We start from the raw sequence: 20,974 nt of genomic DNA, 5'->3' as shown, positions 1-20,974 counted from the left end.
TATAAAGTTTTTAAAGTGACACCTACAAAAAAAAATTAAGGTATAAAGAGGTTTTCGATCCAATCTCTATGTGAGTGTGAATATAAGTGATTTAAAAAATAAATTTTTATTTTTTTATATAAAAAATTAAATTTTATATCTGATCATAAAAAGATAAATTATGAAATATTACATGATGAGACAACCTACTCTAATGTAAATTATGAAATCCTTGTCCACGTAGATAAACAAATGAAAGATGAATCTCATCTTTTGGACACTACATTAATAATATTTTTCCTATCAATGTTGACCGATATTGGCTATTTATTCTCATCATTTGACCAATTTCTATCCCAAATAAATTTTCGGTATTGACTTTTTTAATATATATTTTTCATCATTTAGCCACCCATCAACATTGCTTTTATGTTAATTACGCTATTGCATTTCCTAATGCAATAATTAAGTCAAGACACGCTCAGTTTCACTTCTAATTTAAAATTCAATATAAACCATCCCCTTATGATAATATTAGATATTTATTAAATCATGCAACAAACTCAACAAAAGCTAAGAAATAATTCAATAAATCCTTGTTATACTCTTTTTTATGAACAAACAACATAAAGTAAAAAATCATAATTATTTTATATTTTAACATAATACAGAGGGCATAATTACTATTGGCTATAAGTTCTATAATGAACACATGACTATTTCTTAATTCAAATATGTCCTTCCGGGTGCTAATTATAGGATCTCATCCGCATCCGCATCCGCATCCGCATCCGCGAGGAAGGAGATCCGGTCATCCCACGCACATACGGACACCCACTCGCACCTCCGAGGGACGTCGAAACGGTATCAACGAAGCAGGTTTTGGGGGAAACGGTTCTTGATCCCGTGGAATCAAAAGCAGCCGAGCAAATAAATCGTCGTTACGCGATCAAGAGAGGACAGATTAGAAGAGAAGAGAGACGGGGGAGAAGGTGATTGGGAAGAGAGGCATCGTGATTTTGGATCCGGCGACCGATCCGGGTGGCAGCCAAAGGAACTCTGGAAGGAAGAGATGGAAGATCTGGGAATCGAGGCAAAGGAAGCCGCCGTCCGCGAGGTGGCCAAGATCCTCCCTCTCCCCGAGCTCTTGGCCTCCATCGCTTCCATCAAATCCGACTACCTCTCCCGGCAACAGGCTAGCCTCGCTCCTTTATTCTCTCTGACCTCATGCTCCTCGTCATTCTCCAAAGATCCTGTAACTTGTCTTCTTTGTTTCCCCCACCCCCCTCCCTCTTTTTATCGAAGTACTCGTATACTATAGAAACATCTAATTCTTATTTTGTTTTAAGAGAAATGATGACTGTTGAGTAGGTTACAGTTTGGTAGTTCATTTGATCCCTGTGGATCTGTTGGGAGTCCTTGATGGTGACTGGTATTATGTCCGATCAAAATTCAAAAAGGCAAACAAGAGAGAGTGATGACTTAGACGAATGAAACAAAGCTTTGAATTAGGTTTCACGACAGAAGTTAGTAGTGTTGTGCTGCAGGTGCTTGGAATGGCGCAGATATTTATTGCATATTGTACATCTTTAAGGGCTCGCTAAGCAAGTTGAGAAGGAAATAATATGACTAAAATGAAAAATCTGAAAAATAAATCGGATTAATCAGTGTGACAAAATGTTTTCAATTTTGGAGTCTAATGCAGAGGAGCTAGTGGTACATGTATCATGGAAGGAGTACATGCATTTCTAAGTCCTGGCATGTGTACGATGATATATTGTAACTTCGATAAAAGATGGCTAATGCCATGTAGAAAGTTCAATTTGAGCGTTCCTACATCTGCAGTTTCATACTTTGGTGCTTTTACTTTTAACAAAAAGGTGCAGTAATTTGTTTATGATTATTATGGCTTAATTCTTTTTTCCTTTTCTAAAATTGGAAAGGTGGTCTACTTTGTGGATGTTGTGAACCTAACATATTTTTATCTGTCTATGCTCCATCATGTAGGATTTTGATGATTTTGCTTTTGTGAGATTTATTAAATATGTTTCTCTTCAAATGCTTCCAGGCAAATGACGCGCAACTCAGCACAATGGTAGCAGAGCAGGTAGGTTGTCATTTTCTGAGTTTTATTTAATACACTTCGAGGCCACAGAGAATGCCTTTATCAAGGTGCACAGATTCTGAAATGATGTTCTCATGCTGACAAACACATACACGCACACATTTTCCTACAGGTTGAGCAGGCACATAAGGGCATTGATGCACTGGCTTTGTCTCAGAAAACAATAAACCAAATCCGTGAAAATTTTTTGTCCATTGAAAGGTATGCTTGTAAACATTATGTGAATATTCTTTGTTTTATGCAAGGTTTGTAATACCGAATGATACCACCCGTATCGGGTGGTATGTACTGGTCCGTCAGTAGACCGGTACACGGACCGCCCGTTACCGAGCGGTACCGTTGATTGAGGTCGTTATCGTCGACGGTAACCGAGGGAGAAGAAAGAGGGAGTTGACGGTGACTGAGGGAGAAGAAAGAGGGAGAAGGTGAAAGGAGAGGCAGAAGGGGAAGAAAGAAATAGGAAAAAAAAAAGAGAACCTGAGATCGGCGCCACTCTCCTCGTTTGTGGCGACTTCTCATTCACGTGCAGGGAGAAGAGTATCGGCGTCACGAGGCGAAGAGAGGCGACACCTCAGTGAAATATTCTTTTTTTCTACGACATCGCCCGAGAAGAGAGGGTTACGGAGTGGTTACCTCTCTTATATATATATATACACGGAGTAGTATATCGAACTATACTGCTCGGTATATAGTACCGTACCGAGCAAATCTTAAAATTCTGATATGGTATGAAATTTCAATCCTTGGTTTTATGTACTAACATTTTCTTGGTTATAATAAACAGGTTGTGCCATGAATGTCAGACACTGATTGAGAATCATGACAAGATTAAGCTTCTCAGTAATGCTAGAAACAACTTGAACATGACTCTAAAGGTTGGTCCAAGCTTACTGACCTTTCGTTGACAACTGATGCTGCAGTCAGTTCATCTCTTATAAAACCAGAATGTGCATTTCGTTCTTTTGTGATATCATTCATTCACATTATATACTAGAATCAGAATATGCATTTTGTACAGTTCCAATATCAGTCATCAGATGTAACAAGATAGGAACTTCTTCCTCATTAAGCTGGTTTTTATTAGCTCTAGCAGTCAACAGAAACCTTATTGACTTCACTCTGTTATTATCATGATAATTGGCCATTTTTTATAGGATGTTGGAGGGATGATGTCCATTTCTGTTGAAGCAGCTGCAGCTCATGATTCTTTAAGTGATGACAAAGAGCTTATTCACACATATGAGGTGCCATGATCTCTGTGAAGTTATAACATACCACATAGTTTATTGCTTCATAGTCCATACCACCAGCCAAGTTCTTATCATAGTATGAGCTTCTATTATTCTCATCTTATATACATTGCTTCTATCTTTTTTCATAGAGATTAACAGCACTGGATGGTAAAAGGCGCTTTGCACTAGCAGCTGCAGCATCTCACAAGGAAGAGGTTGGAAGGCTGAGGTGAAAATTTCTCACTTACCTATCATCTTTGTTTGACTATAAAATTGTTCTTCTGTTACAGCTTGACTTGATAGAAAAACTAACCAATTAACTTGATGAGCCTAAACTACGTTGCTCGTAATGCTCCCAAATTAGTTGTAGTAGGCCCACTAACCCTATAAACTATCATATTTGTCCTCCCACTTCTGATGTGGGATTGAAAGTGTGACAATTTCACCCTTTTAGTGGTTGACATCCTTGTCAAGAAACATGGCCAGTGCAGAGTCCAGAACTAAATTCTAGCTGGCGGAGTGTGAGTTTTTGTTCAGTAGTGGATCCACGCCTCCACATAATGACCTACATTGGCAGGAGCCTGTTGCATTGGGTACACTCTTTTTTAAATGACTCCATGTAATGATGTGCCTCCAACGTTATCACACTCCACTTGTTAGATGCTACTGCAAAGAGTAGATAAGTTTAGACTAGAGGGAATTGTTGAGACTTGAGAGATTTATAAAAGATGTGACCAAATCTTATCCCATTTCAGAAACATAATCCTATTCCAACTCAAATCTAAGGAGACTCCAACTTTATAGTTGAAAAAAATCCTAATTTTAACAAAATTATCAAAACCAACTCAAACACCAAGTCAAATGCCAAATTACTTATCATCAGATCCAATTTAAAATCCAGGCACTATAGTGGAAGTTATTTAAGATTTTAAAGAATCTCAATTTTAGTTAAGCACAACTGCTTTACTTGATAGTTTTCTGATGATATTCATGTTCACAGAGAATACTTTGAAGATGTAGATCGGACCTGGGAGACATTTGAAAAAACATTATGGAGTCATATCTCCAATTTCTTTAATCTTGCTAAAGAAAGGTATGAGTGTTCTTTGTATTGCATTTGTAGTTCGATGTAGAGGTACTTTGCTTTAGTCAGTTAATCCTTGCTTGTTAGTCTCGTAATAATGTAATGGTCATTTTGTCAAAGTTTTGCTAGCTTACACCATCTATTTACAAGTTTCATATTTTGGCAGAATTCTTGAAAGGGGGTTTCGCTGACATAATTCTCAGAACTCTGAAGTTCTTTATGCATACTTTCTTTAGGCAGATCTTTGAATATATCCCACAAATTTCTGATTCATTACATGTATACAATTTTAATGCTAGTAATGTGATGATGTGCATTCATCCAACTATGTTATTTTAATTTTTAAGAAAAGAGAAAATTTCATTCTACCTCTTTCCTTTTGTTTACGTGCATCGTGGATTATAAATAAATAAATAAATAAATGTATATATGTGTGTGTGTGAGTGTGTGTGTATATATATACACTTGAATATCTTTTAATTTGATAGAATGTGAATTAGGTATAACCAAAAGCTCCTAAAAGGGGATTGCTTTGTATGACAATTGTTATGGGTCTTAATATGACATGAATGGGGAGTAACCGATTAGGCCAGATATTGTTGTAATTAGTTGATCTTTTATTTCTATAAAGGTCTTTTGAACTCTAGTTGTAGTCTAGGTAAACAAGGTCCATTGATCTGGCTTTGAGTTTGTAATACTGATTTGTAATCAAGGTTTGAAATTTCGTACCGTACCGGAGTTTCGACGATCTCTCGGTACGGTACGGAACGGTATACCGCTCGGTATACCGAGCGGTATACCGAGTGATATATGTATATATATATATTATATATATATATATTTTAATGGCCGACGTCGCATCGCCTCGGCGACGTCGCTTTTTCCTTCCCCACACGGGGCGACGTCGCCGAGGCGACGTTTATTTAAATTATATATATATATATATATATATATATATATATAGCGACGTCGCCGAAAAAGGCGACGTCGTGTCGCCTCGGCGACGTCTCCGAAAAAGGCGACGTCGTGTCGCCTCGGCGACGTCGCCGAAAAAGGCGACGTCGTGTCGCCTCGGCGACGTCGCCGAAAAAGGCGACGTCGTGTCGCCTCGGCGACGTCGCCGAAAAAGGCGACGTCGTGTCGCCTCGGCGACGTCGCCGAAAAGGCGCTGCGTTACCGCCCGTTACCGAATGGTACCGGGCGGTAACGGTCGAAATTTCGACCGTTACCGCCCGATATTACCCGTAACGGCCGATACGGGATATTTTTTGCATGTACCGCCCGGTAGGGGGCGGTCCGCGTACCGGTCGCCTCTCGGACCGGTACGTACCGCCCGGTACGGGCGGTACGATTCGGTAAGTAAAACCTTGTTTGTAATAATGAAGAACTGATCTAAATAGCCAATTGGCCATCATCATCATCTGACTATCACCTCATTGTCACCATCTTCGTCTTTCTCCTATTCTAAATACTTAGTGCTCCTGACATTGCACTCAAAAATAAAAAAGAAAGGATAAAACATTGTTTTCCTTCTTTGCCACCATTTTAAACTTTCGTTTGCAAACCCAAACCATAAACACATATTATATATTATATAAAACATTTGTGATGCTGTCCTCTGTCAAACTGGAATTGCATAGGAAAGCTATTTAGCTTCATGTTACACCATTGTGTGTCTTCTTGACTCTTTATTCTCTTATGCTCAATCGAGCCAAAAAGAATGAACTAGGCACTTCTGAACTTGTCACATGGTATGCTAGGTTTTATTTGGACAAACAAAATACTGACATATCTTTGACAACTAACAACTTTATTGGAAGAATTTCATGTTACTGGGCCTTTATATCTTAAAGCTTGAAGGAAAGACAAGCTATTAGCAAAGGGCTACTTAAAATAAGAAAAGAATACATAAGAAATAGAAGAACAAGAAAGTGTTAGTTTGATTGGCATCATCAGCTGTCATCTATTTTCTTGGTTTTCTAAATTCTAAAATATAATACTACTGTCTGTCAAAATGTTAATTGTTTTGGAAGATCAGTACATGAATTTGGTTCTATTTTGACCTACCTATTTATCTAATTATTCATGCACTGTTATTGCTTTTGTGAAAGAATAAGAAAGAGCAATTCAGTATGAGCCTTATGATTCTGATCCATGATCAATCTGTTTAAGTGATCTCAAGTAGTCTGATTAATACATGGTATAGTGCACTTCTTTTGGCTGCCTTTGAGATGATCTATTTGGATATTGTTGCATTAATTTGTTGTTGAGCCAAATCATATATATGAATGTACACAGATAACCATTTTGTTATTCACTTCAGTTGCTTCATGGTTTGGTAGTATGAACTTATCTTTGTCTTATTCCAGCTTTTGTTGTTTGGCTTTTATGTCTTACCATCTTTTATTCAATGTTCTCTTCATTGCAGTCCACAGACGCTTGTGCGAGCTTTAAGGTATGTCTCAGGGTTTGACATGTTTTGCTCCAGTATACTGTTTTTATTTTTATCTGGTGGTAATTGGCTCTTTCTGTCGTTTGCTGAGTTATCGCTAATTTTATGAATCATAAAGTTTGAATTTCTTAACCTAAATCTCTATTGAAGTGTTTTTGACTTGTTTAACATAATCTCGGACATTGGAGGTACTATTAATTTTCTTTTAGTTAAGTTTGACTTTTTGTCTCACTTGTTATTAGCCATTGTGTAATGCCTCCTACATGGAATGCCTACAAGGTTTCTTAGAACTTCAGCAACTGTTTCTTCCCACTTCTTGTTTTCTTCTTTCAAATTCCACTTTGAAATGAGCGTGAAAGCTTCCTTTCATATGCTTCACTTTTGCTTAAAGAAGACTCTCATTCAATTTCTTTAATATTTCTACATATTGAAGACTATGTACTCATTTTCACCATTGTTCACTCGATCTTAAATGAAAGATTGTACTAGTTCCTCTAGGATTCTTTTATTTGTCACCTTTTACAGATATGTCAGCAAACTCTTCCTCAACATGCAAACTATTGCTGTTTAGTCTTTGAATTTGGTTGTAGCGTCTAATATTCTAGTGTAAGTTCTGGAGTTGCAAGTTCCATATGATTGTTCTTGTTTTGTCTGTGATAATGTCCATTTGCATTTTTTTACCTTTGTTTTCTGCATTAAGAAGAAAATGCATGTCACCAAAGATGTCTTTGGCTTCCATTAGAACATAGTGAATATGACTAATTTTACTTTTTTTTTTTGTTTTTTTGTGAACATTTCATAATGCATTAGTGTAATCATCAACACTATCTTTCTGCTGAAAAGAGTCTACAGACTCCTATCATAAGTATGTAGAAGTTGTGGCTTCAGCAATGTTGAATGTTTGTTTGTTTCAATGAGCATTGTCGAAAACCTTGGCGTTGATCATCCTACCAGATGCATTTGTATAGTCTTTGACAATTATTTGGTTGACAAATCGAACTAGATATTAGGTACTCGATAGCTATCTTGATTCTTGAATTTGCTGAAGATTCATATTCTTTCACAATAAAGTACAATTTAGTAGGCAAGGATGATAATATGAACTAACATACAACTACCGAAATCTTAAATGAAAAAATCTTTCTTTTTGTTTTAGACATAAACAAGAATTTGATATTGAGTACATTTTCAGCTTATACTTGACAGTTTCCTAGATCTGGTTTGCCAAAGTATAGTTTATTAATATTTCTTTGTTCTATCAGCTGATGCTGATTTGGATTATCATAATTATGTATATCTTCAATATTCTATTAGAACTCCATAGTCCCTATTAGGTTATTAGCTACTGGTTATTTTAAAAAACACAACATGCTTATCCATCTTTTTTATTCAAATACCATGGTGTATAACAGTTGAATGTTGTACCACTTTACAGGTCCATGGACCAGTATTGACATAAACAATTTTTTTTAATACTTTTTTCTTGTTAGTGAACCAATATGTATCACACTGTACTGGTTGAATTAGATTTTCTTGCTGGTACTAGCACCAACTAAGAAGGTCATTGACCATTTTGTTCAATACTTGATGAGGAACACACCTAAAAGCTTGTACCATTATGATCAATAGAATTTCTTTCTAATGGTGCATTCTCTCAATGATTATATGTTTAGTGGGTATGCTTCCCATCTTTATCATTCCCTTATTTTTTGCTCAGGCATTTTTTTGTTCTTTTAATTTTGTTATGGCAGGGTAATTGAAATGCAAGAAATCATAGATCAGCAACTGGCTGAGGAGGCTGCTGAGGCTGAGGGTGTTGATACTATGGCATCAATCACGAATCCACTTAGATCTGCAAAGTATTTCTATTGCTATGTGTGTTGTTTATTTAGGAATGACAATTTGTGCATCTAGAGAGCTGCTTTATTGGACATGATTGCTTTATTTTTTAGAATTCCAAAACTTAAAAGTGCTCCAGTGCTTGCATTGAACAAAGACCAGAGGCTATAAAGACTGGAAATTGTTGTGAAGTGATTTTTTTTAAATTATGACTGTTAATAATTTTTGGAGGCAAGTATTCTTCTTGTGAACCAGTCATTCTGGTTTGTTTTCAATCATCAAGTTTACTTAACATGATTTACAAAGATTGCAGATATACCAAGGGTAGCATCACATGTTTTAGTAAACTGCAAAGTAATACTTCTAACTTGCATGATGAGGCAAGCATCACCTTGAAGCATCTTTTTCATCTACTTTTTTCAATTGTATTCTGTGAACAAATCTTGCTGCATATCTGTGCACATTGTTGCCAACTAAACAGCAGACTTGGTGCTTGAAATCCGTCAAGCACCTTGTTTTTATTAAGTTGTGTAAAAACAATTTTTTGTTTGAGATGACAGGATATGATTAGTTGTAATTTATTATTTTTTTCCTATTCTCAATTAAAATTATGCAACAGCAATTGTTCTCATTTTCTTTGACATATAAAACTTTATTATGGCAAGCTTGTTATGTTATTTTACACCATTAGGCCCTTCTGTTTGAAAATCTGCTATCTAATATATATATTTTTTTTATTCAACAATACCATCAAGACAGAATTGTGTATAATGTGTTCTTTGCTTGCTATTAATTTACCTTTTGACTTTTGTAATCATATTTTGCATAATCTGTTGCTAAGATGCCCTTAAAATGTCAGAAAAGGTGCAACAACTGTTTCTCCCAAAAAAGCAGCACAGGAGAAGTTGAAAGGTCAGGGAAAAGGTTATAAGGACAAGTGCTATGAGCATGTCAGGAAAGCTGTTGAGGCACGGTTCAACAAGTTGTTGACAGAGGTATGTTATTCATGATTCAACAAATGCTTTCACATCACACCTGACCATCATTACTTTCAACATGTTCCTAACTTAAATACTGTTCATGCAGCTGATTTTTGAAGATTTAAAAGCTGCTCTAGAGGAAGCTAAAATGGTATGTAATCCTTGCGTATGGAATATTTTCCTGTAAATTGCCCCTACACTGCATGCTTTTCTGGATAGCTTGTGTTTAGATTGTCTGACAATCTTTGATGCCCATGAAGCTTTTCATCAGCGTTTGTGGTTCTTTTCAACTTTTTTTGTAATTACCATATTAGTCTGACATCACTGACATATGTGTGGTGGGCCCTATGGTCCTATGTCACTTTATTTGAAGAAAAGTTAAATTCTGGTAAATGTCTCCTTTGTTAAGAGCTTTTCTAAGTCTGGGAAATAAAATCATATGCCTTATTGTCTTTGACACAGATAATTAATTAGTTGATCAAATTGATGCTTCCAAAGAAGTCTATGATGATCGTGCCACAAGGGATGTCAAGGATCTCTTATATGACAAGAGTTGAAGTTTCAAGGATACATAAGCTTGTAGACGAGGGTCAACTCATGGCTTTATATCAGTGTTGAAGATTTAAAATCTAAATATGCCATCATAGTGTAGTTGCTTTGATGACGTCCTACTGTTGGTACCTAGCAGTGAGAACAACTACAATAACAAATCAACTCAATAAGATTGAAATGGTAAGCTAGCAGAGAGAAGCAACTGGAAGTCAATGTAACAACTCACAAGAAGCTGTAAAGAAACTGAGTTTTTTTCAAATCAAGTTGTCTTTATGATACCTCAACAGGAGACGTGTACAATCCCTGAAATACATTTGTATTCAATTATTTTAGAAACTTTAAAGAGAATGCATTTATCTAGGACAAGCTAAGTTCATGGCTTATAGTAGCAAACCATTAATAAATGATTCAACTTTTTGTATGAACATGCCCTCATTGTTCATCATTGGAATTAAAGAATTAGATGAACAGATTCCTTGATTTGGAGAAAATAGATGAAATGACATTGAAATTAACATTAAAATGAGTAATAAATTAAGCACGGTTCGTTGTACCGTGGCATACTACCCGGTATGGGCGATACATATTGGTTTGAGAAGGGACTAGTACGGGTGATACATATCGATCTGTTGGTATGTCCCATCATACTATATGTCGATATGTTGGTATGGATCGGTATGTATCGTACCGATGGCCAATTGGTATACCGGTATGAATCAGTATGAAATTAAGAATACTTGGGAATTGGGATTACATCACAAAGAGTTATCTTCTCAACTGTGGTGTTTTAAGTTACTAAAAGGTTAATTCATGACTTGGGCTATTGTTGACCAGCTTGGCTTGTTGGACTTTCATGGGACTGCTTCAAGTGTAGTATATAATTGCAATTAAAATTTCAGCAATTATTAATGAGTTTTTATTTCTTCTGATGGTACTAATTCAAGGTGAATGTTTTGGAAGTCTTAAATCTGAATAAAATCCACTATGAACATTTTTCTCCATGGATTTTCTCCACAAGCCATGGAAGTCTTAGAAAAGTACTAGCATAATATATCTGCAGGGTTTTAGATTTATGTGTCTGTTGTGTGCTTTTTAGTGGAAGCAACATAATTTCCATCAGTATTTAAAGTTTTTAGTTTTCCTAGTCATATGTATATTGATGATATTGTTGATAATATTTTGTAGATTGGTGACGAGCTTGCTGATATATATGACTATGTGGCTCCTTGCTTTCCACCAAGGTTTATACATAAAGTCTTAATTTTTCTAACTGTCTTCTAGATACACATTGTTTTATGCTGTTTACTGTTATTTTCTGAACTCATTGACACATTTTGTGGACTAAAACTTTTATTTTAGGTTGTCTCTTCTGACGTTTTTGACACTTGAAACAATCAAGTTGCTATGAACGATTTTTACAAATTGACACATCTTTATATTAGCTAAAAATGATATTAGCTGACAATATTTCCTTACTACTCATGAAGATGCTCTGAATAAACTTTCAACTGTCTTTAAAGCTTGTAAGTTGGTTAAAATATGGTCAAAATGTTTGGTTGAAGATCTACTTTATCTTCTGCAATCTGCATCATTAATTTTCTTTTTTCTTTCTTGCAGATATGAAATTTTCCAGCTCATGGTTAATCTTTATACTGAAAGATTTATACAAATGCTTAGATTGCTTAGTGACAGAGCAAATACGTTGACAAATTTGGAGATCTTAAAGGTAAAGACACTTGATAATAGAAGGAAATCTCTTTCTCAACGTAAATAATACATATATTTTCTTTAGTTGTACAAGTGCATATTCAATTTTACATCCTCTTTTTTTCGCTTGCAGGTAACTGGTTGGGTTGTTGAGTATCAAGATAATCTGATTGGTCTTGGTGTTGATGAATCCCTAGCCCAAGTTTGCTCTGAAAGTGGTGCGATGGATCCTCTCATGAATGCATACATTGAAAGAACACAAGCAACAACCAAGGTATTCTTTCACTATGTGCTCATAAATAATATACTGAGTTATCTTTCATTATGGAATTTCTTCTATAGAAATGGTACACAAATATTCTTGAGGCGGATAAGGTACAACCACCAAAGAAAACAGAAGATGGTAGATTGTACACACCAGCAGCTGTTGATTTATTCAGGATACTGGGGGAGCAAGTGCAGGTTGTTCGGGAAAATAGCACTGATGTCATGTTGTATCGAACTGCTCTTGCAATTATTCAGGCAAGTTTCCTTACATCATATCAGAATTTGTTATTGACGAAACACTACTTTAATACCCTATTCTACTTTATAATTTGGTGCTGTATGATGACCCTTGACCTATGTGAAAATGCCTACATCTCTGTATCTCTCTTTCACTCTTGTATACATACAGACATCATTTTAATTTTTTTTACATTAGGATATAGCAGCTAGTATCTACCGAACCTTTAAATTCTTTTACTTTCACCTTCTTTCACCCGTGTATCATATTTATTTTGCAAATTTTAGTTCAATTTTTTTGAAGCTTACCCATTTTAACTGAGTAGTGGCAATCCTTATAAAAACTGCTATATTGCTCTATTGCAATTTTGGAATCATGGGTTTTACTTTTACAAATGAACTCTTCATCTAGGGGTAAAGCTGTGCACATCTGGTCCTCACTAGACCCTACAGTGGAAGAAGCCATTTGGATTGCATCCTTTTCACATGTTTACCCATCTGTTTGGATTATGTAATACCTATCAAAGTTTTATTTTCGTATGGCAGGCTGATTTGAGTTAAAAAATGTTTGAATGTGATATACAATCTGGAAGAAAAAAATGAAGAAATTTCTTGTATATATTGTGCTTCTTGATTATGATTTTAGATTGGCTGAAGATAGCTTAGTTCATTATGGATTTGTGAGTTGAAACTTGAAAGAAATTTGTTTGAATGTAATACTGGATTTAGTTTTTGGTGAAACATAGAATGTAATAACTAATAAGGTAATTGGAGAATGGATGAAGAAGGAAATTTATGCAAGTTATAACTGTCAGTTTTTTTGCCATAAAGAAAATTTAACGAGTGACACGTTCGCAAGGGGAACAACAGAACAAAAAAAAAAGTTTTGATAATATCAATATGAGGTCATATTACTTAGGTTTTTGTTCAGAAATAACATTGGAAACTAAGATAACAGTCACCATGGGTAAAAATGATGATTACATAGTTTAGGTGGTTCAACATGCAAGAAGATTTGGTTGTCTTTGATGCCACAGAAAAAGAAAATTCCACTTTTATGTTTTCATGTTCTTTCCTGCTGGTACATTAATCATCTTGCAATCATCTGATCTTCTTTTATGATTTCTGTACATTCAGGTTATGCTTGATTTTCAAGCAGCAGAAAGACATAGGCTTGAGGAACCCGCTGCTGACATTGGTCTAGAACCTATATGTGCCATGGTTTGTGGTGTTTACACTTCTAATCTAGGTTTTTTAAATTTTCTACACTATATAACTTGAGGTATCATATACTTTGGTTGGTGTCAGATCAACAACAACTTGCGGTGCCATGAACTTTCAATGGACTTAAGTAACAACATACTGGAAGCTCTTCCACAGAACTATGCTGAACAGGTTATCATATGTAATTATGCATGCTTTCTCTTCAGAAGATTATTATGTTACCAGAAGGAGATCATATGCACTTGGTTTGATGTGTATGACTTACTCTCTGATTCTTGATCAACTGCTCCATTACACAATACACCCCTATGTTGCATTATCAAAAAATATAATAAAAAATTATTTGTCATAATTCATTTGTGTAATGGCATTGTCACTGCAGGTCAATTTTGAAGATACTTGCAAAGGTTTCCTCGATGTTGCCAAGGTTTGTCATTGTCAGATTGCAAGTTTATACCATGTTTTATTCTCTCATACGATACTTGGAATTGATATTTTATTTTGGGTTATATATCATTTTGGTAAAACCACGATAATAGTTTTGAGTCAACTATGATGAACTTTGCTTAACGGGATCTGCCAGTCCTAGTTAAAGAGGTTAAGTAGAGTAGCTCATAGCTGAGCTCTAAAAACTTGTGTAGTTGTATCATTGATTCTTTAAACCATTTTATTTTGGTATCTATATTTTTAGATGGAACTCTTGAAAGGATAAATGCATGGAGATATGCTATGCTGTACAATCATGTTATTTAATAAGTTGACAGGTACTACAATCAATTGTTGATATCTTTTGAATATATTACAGGCTTGTTAGTTCCATATTTTTTTAAAGAGAATGATAAGTCAGTCCATACAAGATATTTACTTATACTGTTTTTGTTTGGGTTGAGACTATATTAAAAACAAAGAAGAATTATCCATTTTCTCTAATGGGATAAGTAATAATACAGATGAAGGGAATAGCTAATTCTGGTATTTTGGTACAATATGCAATTCTATTAGTTTAGGATGGGGCTGTACAATGATAGTGTTGTTCCTTTGTGATCTAGGAAACTAGGGTTCGAGTCACAGAAAGAGCATCTATTTGGGGTAAGGCTGCATAAACCAGCCTTCCCAAGATCCTTCTTTGGTGGGAACCTGGTGCACCTTTTTGGGCAATTCTGTTCGTTACACCATTTGACCAAAAAAGCAAATTCCCTTGACTAGTCATAATAGTCCTATAAAAAGAGGCCATATAACAAGTTACTATAAGATAAATCGTTATTCCATCACTCGGTTCTCTAACCAAATGATCCCCAAGATTTGCTCGAGTAGTAAATGGATCATTTTGTTGACTGTTATAACTTATAAGCTAATTTCTGTTTTAGATATAACTTGTATTTTCTATTGGAAACTAGTTAGAGTTTAGTTTGGTACTATTATTCAAACTTTAATTATTAGTGAATTCAAATTTTTGCAGGGAATGAAGGTCAATTTGATTATAGTTGTGCCTTAGTGGTGATATCCAAAACTTAATTGATTAGAGCAATATCAAATGGGAAAGGATAGTTTCACACTTTGTATTCATCAACTTTAGTGAATATATTGATAAAATCTGGCTAGTTATATTCATGAGGTGACTCTAGCTCGGAAAATTGATATAAATTTGCAAATTTTTACCATCATTACTTGTTACCGTTGGTAAGGTGGATGAATATTAGAGCAGCTACAGTAAAAATAAGTATGTTGCACTGTTTATGATTGTTCTTACAGTTAAGGGTACCTCAAAAAGTGCATCTGTTGAGGTTATGTGGACAAAAAAATGAGAACTCTCGAGTATGAGAAACTTTAGAGTATAATATTCTAATAATCATAATGAATTCCAGGAGAAACATCTTGTAGATCTTCCTTTTGCTGAAGGTATCGTTCCTGAAGAAACAGATGACCAAGTTGTGGCTAACAAAAGTGGTCATTGCAGGGAGGAATGTAGAACTTATCATAGATTGTATCTGGAAATGATATGTTCTTTATAGGTTTCATAAATCAGTATGCCAGAATCCTCCCAAATGTAACTGAGATTTATGAGAAATCTGACTTAAACAATGAAAAATACGCACCTTATTTATACTTCTTCAGCATATTTTCTCCTGTTCTTGCACTTTTCTCTTCACTCTGGCCTCCCATCAGTGTCAAATCAATGCAAGGTTGTGGCAGTGTTCATCAAAAACCTTGAAAGCAAGAGGCTCAAATTGTATAAAATCTTTGGTTTATATCTTTGGAACTTCTTTGGACCAGACCAGTTTGTATCTTGATCATAGATGCAATTATTTGTTAGAAAATATGATTGAACCATTCCAGTTGCTAGGTTCTGATATTCCCACTTTCGAGCCTTAGGAATCAAATTGCTTGTTTTGTGAATGAACTGATACTTAAAAACTTGGCCATGGGAATTTAGCTTCTGATGTTTGGCTAGATTTGACAGAAGTCTCTAATAGGCATTGCTGAGTTCATCATACTTAAAGACACAAATATAGGGAGAGTCAGATGATGTTAATATCCAAAGCCTATGAAAATTTAGTTTGCAAAATATACAGATGTAAGTCCAAAATATGCAGCATACTTTGCTATTTTCTTGATTCAAGTAATATGCATATTCATATAATTATGCATAGTATTATTATTATTATTATTATTATTGTTATTATTATTATTATTATTATTAATAGGAAATGATATATTACCTGAGACCTTAAACCTTTACTCATTGTTTTTTCTTAACATTTCTCTCGAATGATCATCAATGACTTCCTGTTTCTTAATTCTTGTACTGAAAAGCCATTCTTTCATAAAATTTGATCATATGCCTTTGATTTGGTATAGTATATATACATACATACATACATACATACATATTTATATATATGTGCACGCACGACGCACGCACGCACGCATACATATATATATATACATGTATATATATACATATATATATATACACACACACACATATATATATATATATATATATATATATATATATATATATATATATATATACACGTACATACATATATACATACATACATACATATATATATACGTACATACATATATACATACATACATATATATATACATACATATATATATATATATATATATATCCCCTGTTCAATACTCTGACAGGATGTCTTAGGAGGTTATTAAACAACATATTAGAAATTTAGAATCTCTTAAAGTGGCTTAATAGAGGTGGCAAAGTGATATATGACGCCTATTAAGTGTTGCTCATTCTATTGTTTGTAGATCCTTGAAGGAATAATTAAACTAAAGAGCTCTGCGAATACCTGTATATATAATATCCGTTTTACTGTTTTTTGATCAAGTACATGGCTAGATTGTTATTTTAATTGCATATTATTTCGTAAGGTTTCTTCTCTTACTAGTTTGCGGTTGTTCTTATGGGAAAATGATGTAGGAAGCTATCATTCAGACTGTTCATGTAATTTTTGAAGATCCAGGCGTGCAAGAGTTACTTGTCAAGCTTTACCAGAAAGGTATGTCTCTCGGTAGCATCTTTTTCAATGCATTCTCACTTTTTTAATATACCTTGTTGTATTAGCCATGAGACATTGGACTGCATAACACGTTGTATTTATCATTGTAGAGCAGCACTGACAACATGGAGGGTCAGACTGCTAACCTTTATCTGACAAGCTTGACATAGTTTGACAAAGATATGCCATGATATGTGGCATCCTGGCCGTACCATTGCCTTGTGGCATATTGTGGCATGTGATACCTCTCCCTAAGGCAAATAAGAGCCACTAGCAACCTCGTCTCTCTCCACAAGTTTCTATGCTCATGAAGTCAATGTTTTTATCTATGTTAGTTTTGTTATCAAGCAAACTCTGTGCCGACACATTTAGTTGCAAATTTTGTAGATCATATATGTGCATACTACTGTTTTGAAGATCATACAATTTTTGGTTTCTTTATCCTCAAAGATGATTGTTTTAGTTTATCTTGTCTTCATGCCTATTATCTCCCCATAGTGTTCATGTTTTTCCTATGCATATGGCATAATAGTTTTAAGTTGCCCTATCATGTCTAGTATATGGGCCATCATGTTGCATATATTAAAACTGTATGTTAGTCTATGTATTTCAATAGTGTAAATTACTTAATCAGTAATGTGTTAATTTGTTATAGTTTTCAGCCTCTCTACTAAAGCCAGTAAAATGGTGTTGCCTTTGGATGATGTAATCTATAATGAGCCAAATTCAGTATCATGTATCATGTTTTTAGTGTGCAGAATTATTTTGCTGACTTCCTTGCTTATTGCAAACTTTTTCTGTTGGTTTCAGATTGGTATGAAGGAATGGTTACTGAGTATTTGGTTGCAACATTTGGTGATTATTTTGGAGATATCAAAGTGTAAGCCTTATCTAGTTTAGTTTAGTAATTATTTTGGTGGTATAGATTGTTGAATCATGTTTTTCTTGTTGTCTAGCAATTTGTAGGTTGCTTTTATAGTATGTCTACACCAATAAATGAATCACCCAATTACATGTAGCTTAATGTATTCATTTTATTGTTTATTCATATCAAACTTTTGAACTTCGAAGGAGAGAGCTTCGTTAACTTCTCTTGACCCTTTCACATCTTATTTTAGTAACTTGTTAGACAAATCTGGAACCTATTCTAAACATTCCTTAGTTATTTTATAGGGCACATAAATACTAACCGAACCATTTGTTTGTCAGTTATACTTATCAGCTCATTTCCGACTCTATACATGTTGCTAGTATAATTTATGAAACGGTCAACCTCAATACATAGGGATACAACCGTGATCTTTATTTTCAAAAACCAACAAATGTAATTTTCTGAGCCTATTTAGTATTATTTGTTGACCATCTATATGTGACTATCAATCAATGCGATCAGGAGCAGAAAAATCTGCTGCTGCTACTGGCTTTGATGCTCTCCATTACTGTTCATACATGCAGGACTTAACATGTAGAAGGAATTGCATAATTTGTCCACACAAGGTCTATGCAGCCTATTCATGTGGCCACTTAAAGCCAGGCAGTTGCATAAAGTTGATGATACTTTTTTAAAAAATTTAATGTGGTGATAGACTAAGGAACTTGATCTGTAGTTTAGTTTTTGCTGCAATTATTTCTAAATTTATCCATGTTTACCATGTCAACCCTTTGTTAACTGTTCTTCCATGTTAAACTTATCTTTTTCTTTAGTTACATTGAAGACCGATCATTTAGAAGGTTTGTTGAAGCCTGCCTGGAGGAAACAATTGTGGTTTATGTTGATCATCTGCTTACACAGGTTTGTATCACCAATCTCCAGTAAGATAGCTTATTGTCAAACACAAATTCTTTCGGAAACTTTAATGACATCCATGCATATAAGGTTTCATATCTTATCTAATTCATGTATCTTCACTATGCAGAAAAACTATATTAGGGAAGAGACTATTGAGAGGATGAGATTAGATGAAGAGGTACTCATGGATTTCTTTAGGGAGCACCTCAGTGTAACAGTGAGTATCTGTCCTCTTCTCTTCCTTCTTTCTTCTTTATTTTGTAACAGTTTGTATCTTTTGCATCTGTCATGTTAAGATGCTTGTGTAGAGAATTTTGGTGTATGCATGTAGCAGATTAAAGAATGATATTTTATTATCTTACAACTACCATAATTTCTTGGTTTGTGCATGTATTTCTGGCCTTTGATCTGATTGTTATTTGTTTTACCTCAGAAAGTTGAGAACAGAGTCAGGATTCTGAGCGATCTTAGAGAGTTAGCTTCAGCTGAAAGCCTGGACAGTTTCACCCTTATTTATACAAACATTCTTGAACATCAAGCGGACTGCCCTGTAATTTCTTTCAATTTAACTTTAAGCTGTTGTTGCTGTATAGTCAATTATAGTGTCATTTTATGATCCGTTAAAGAGTTATTGATAGTTACTGATGTTTAATGATACCTTCTATGAAGAGATATCCAGTTACACACTCTACTTATATTCTTTAAATCCTTATGCAGCCTGAAGTTGTTGAAAAACTTGTTGCACTCAGGGAGGGCATACCACGAAAAGAAGCCAAGGAGGTAATAATCATATTTTATTTCATCAGTAGTGCAACTGTGTTGAAACTTTGATATTTATGGCTTTAACAGCCAAAAAATGGTACACTGAAAGCATGCTGCATATGATCTTCTGAGCCAGAATGAACAACCAGAATGAATAAATATGGTTAAGTTTGTTGCTAGCTGAAGGTTTATATAGCTCTATGGGCCCAAACAGTTGTTTAGCATATCTTTATGTAAATGTGATCATCCTCCAGATTTTGACATAGAGACAATGAGGTGCTATTATTGGTTACATACAACCATGCAATATTTTTTTAGTGTACTTGTAATGGTAGGAAACTTTCAGTTTAGTCACATTAGGATCAAGAAAATATGAAGACATCCAAATAAGGTGAGTCTGATGCCCTGATATGCCCACTGTGGTTAATGATGTTGGGTTGAATTGGGATGTTTGACTAGATGCTGACACTTGTAACTTGGGCTTTTAAATATTTCAGATCATGTTACGAAAGAGTGTTTAGTAAAAGAAATTGACTTTAGCAAGGTCATCAAGTCATGATAACTTGGTACTGGAATGACAAGGATGTTCAATAGAAAAGAATGACAAAGATGTTAGGCATTTGAGTGGAGGTAACTTTTCAGGTCCTCATAGCACACTTTCCCAATAATTTGTAAAAAAAATGGACCTTAACCATGTGAATAATGCTGAAACACAAATTACCTCCAGGAGTATCATTCCAAACCATTCTCATTTGTAGGATTACTGGGGCATATAATAATATGACTTTGTTTTTAACTCTTTAAGGTCATCATCTTTTCCCAATCGGATATAGAGTTCAAGCATGTAGATATGAATTATTTTAAAAAAGCCATCTTTTCCCAAGAACTTATTCCTATTTATGAGGGTGCTATAGACTGATGTGTACTTCCTTTCCCATAACACAGACTTCTGATATGTATGTTTGCGTTGTTTGATTAGGTGGTGCAAGAGTGCAAAGAAATATACGAGCACTCGCTCGTGGATGGCAACCCTCCAAAGACGGGCTTCGTCTTTGGTAAGGTGAAGTGCCTTGCAGCGCCTAAAGGCATATGGAGGAAGCTTGCGCAGTAGCCACTGCAGCAGCAAGGGAACCTTTATATTCGATTTTGTAGATAATGGATAATTTGTTGGTTTACACACATTCTTTAATTTCATCATTCATTACTCCA

General features: G+C 34.9%; 1 protein-coding gene across 1 annotated transcript; it reads left to right on the top strand.

Annotated features, from left to right (window-relative positions):
• The first annotated feature begins 836 nt into the window (after window positions 1–836).
• On the top strand, window positions 837–20,974 carry LOC103981060 (exocyst complex component SEC6). Its single transcript, XM_009397642.3, has 25 exons — window positions 837–1,174; window positions 2,048–2,086; window positions 2,217–2,305; window positions 2,889–2,979; window positions 3,259–3,348; window positions 3,486–3,565; window positions 4,337–4,429; window positions 6,849–6,875; window positions 8,624–8,731; window positions 9,571–9,706; window positions 9,798–9,842; window positions 11,429–11,484; window positions 11,861–11,969; window positions 12,084–12,224; window positions 12,293–12,472; window positions 13,592–13,675; window positions 13,763–13,849; window positions 14,061–14,105; window positions 17,136–17,214; window positions 18,025–18,094; window positions 18,919–19,006; window positions 19,131–19,220; window positions 19,437–19,553; window positions 19,721–19,783; window positions 20,745–20,974. Exons 1-25 carry the CDS (start codon window positions 1,052–1,054, stop codon window positions 20,874–20,876), a joined length of 2,262 nt encoding a protein of 753 aa, XP_009395917.1. The 5' UTR covers window positions 837–1,051; the 3' UTR covers window positions 20,877–20,974.

This window comes from Musa acuminata, chromosome BXJ3-4 (assembly GCF_036884655.1).
Source record: "Musa acuminata AAA Group cultivar baxijiao chromosome BXJ3-4, Cavendish_Baxijiao_AAA, whole genome shotgun sequence".
In the NCBI taxonomy this organism is placed as follows: Eukaryota; Viridiplantae; Streptophyta; class Magnoliopsida; order Zingiberales; family Musaceae; genus Musa; species Musa acuminata.
Note: the sequence above shows the minus strand (reverse complement) of the source record. Positions and strands in the feature narration are given on the sequence as shown.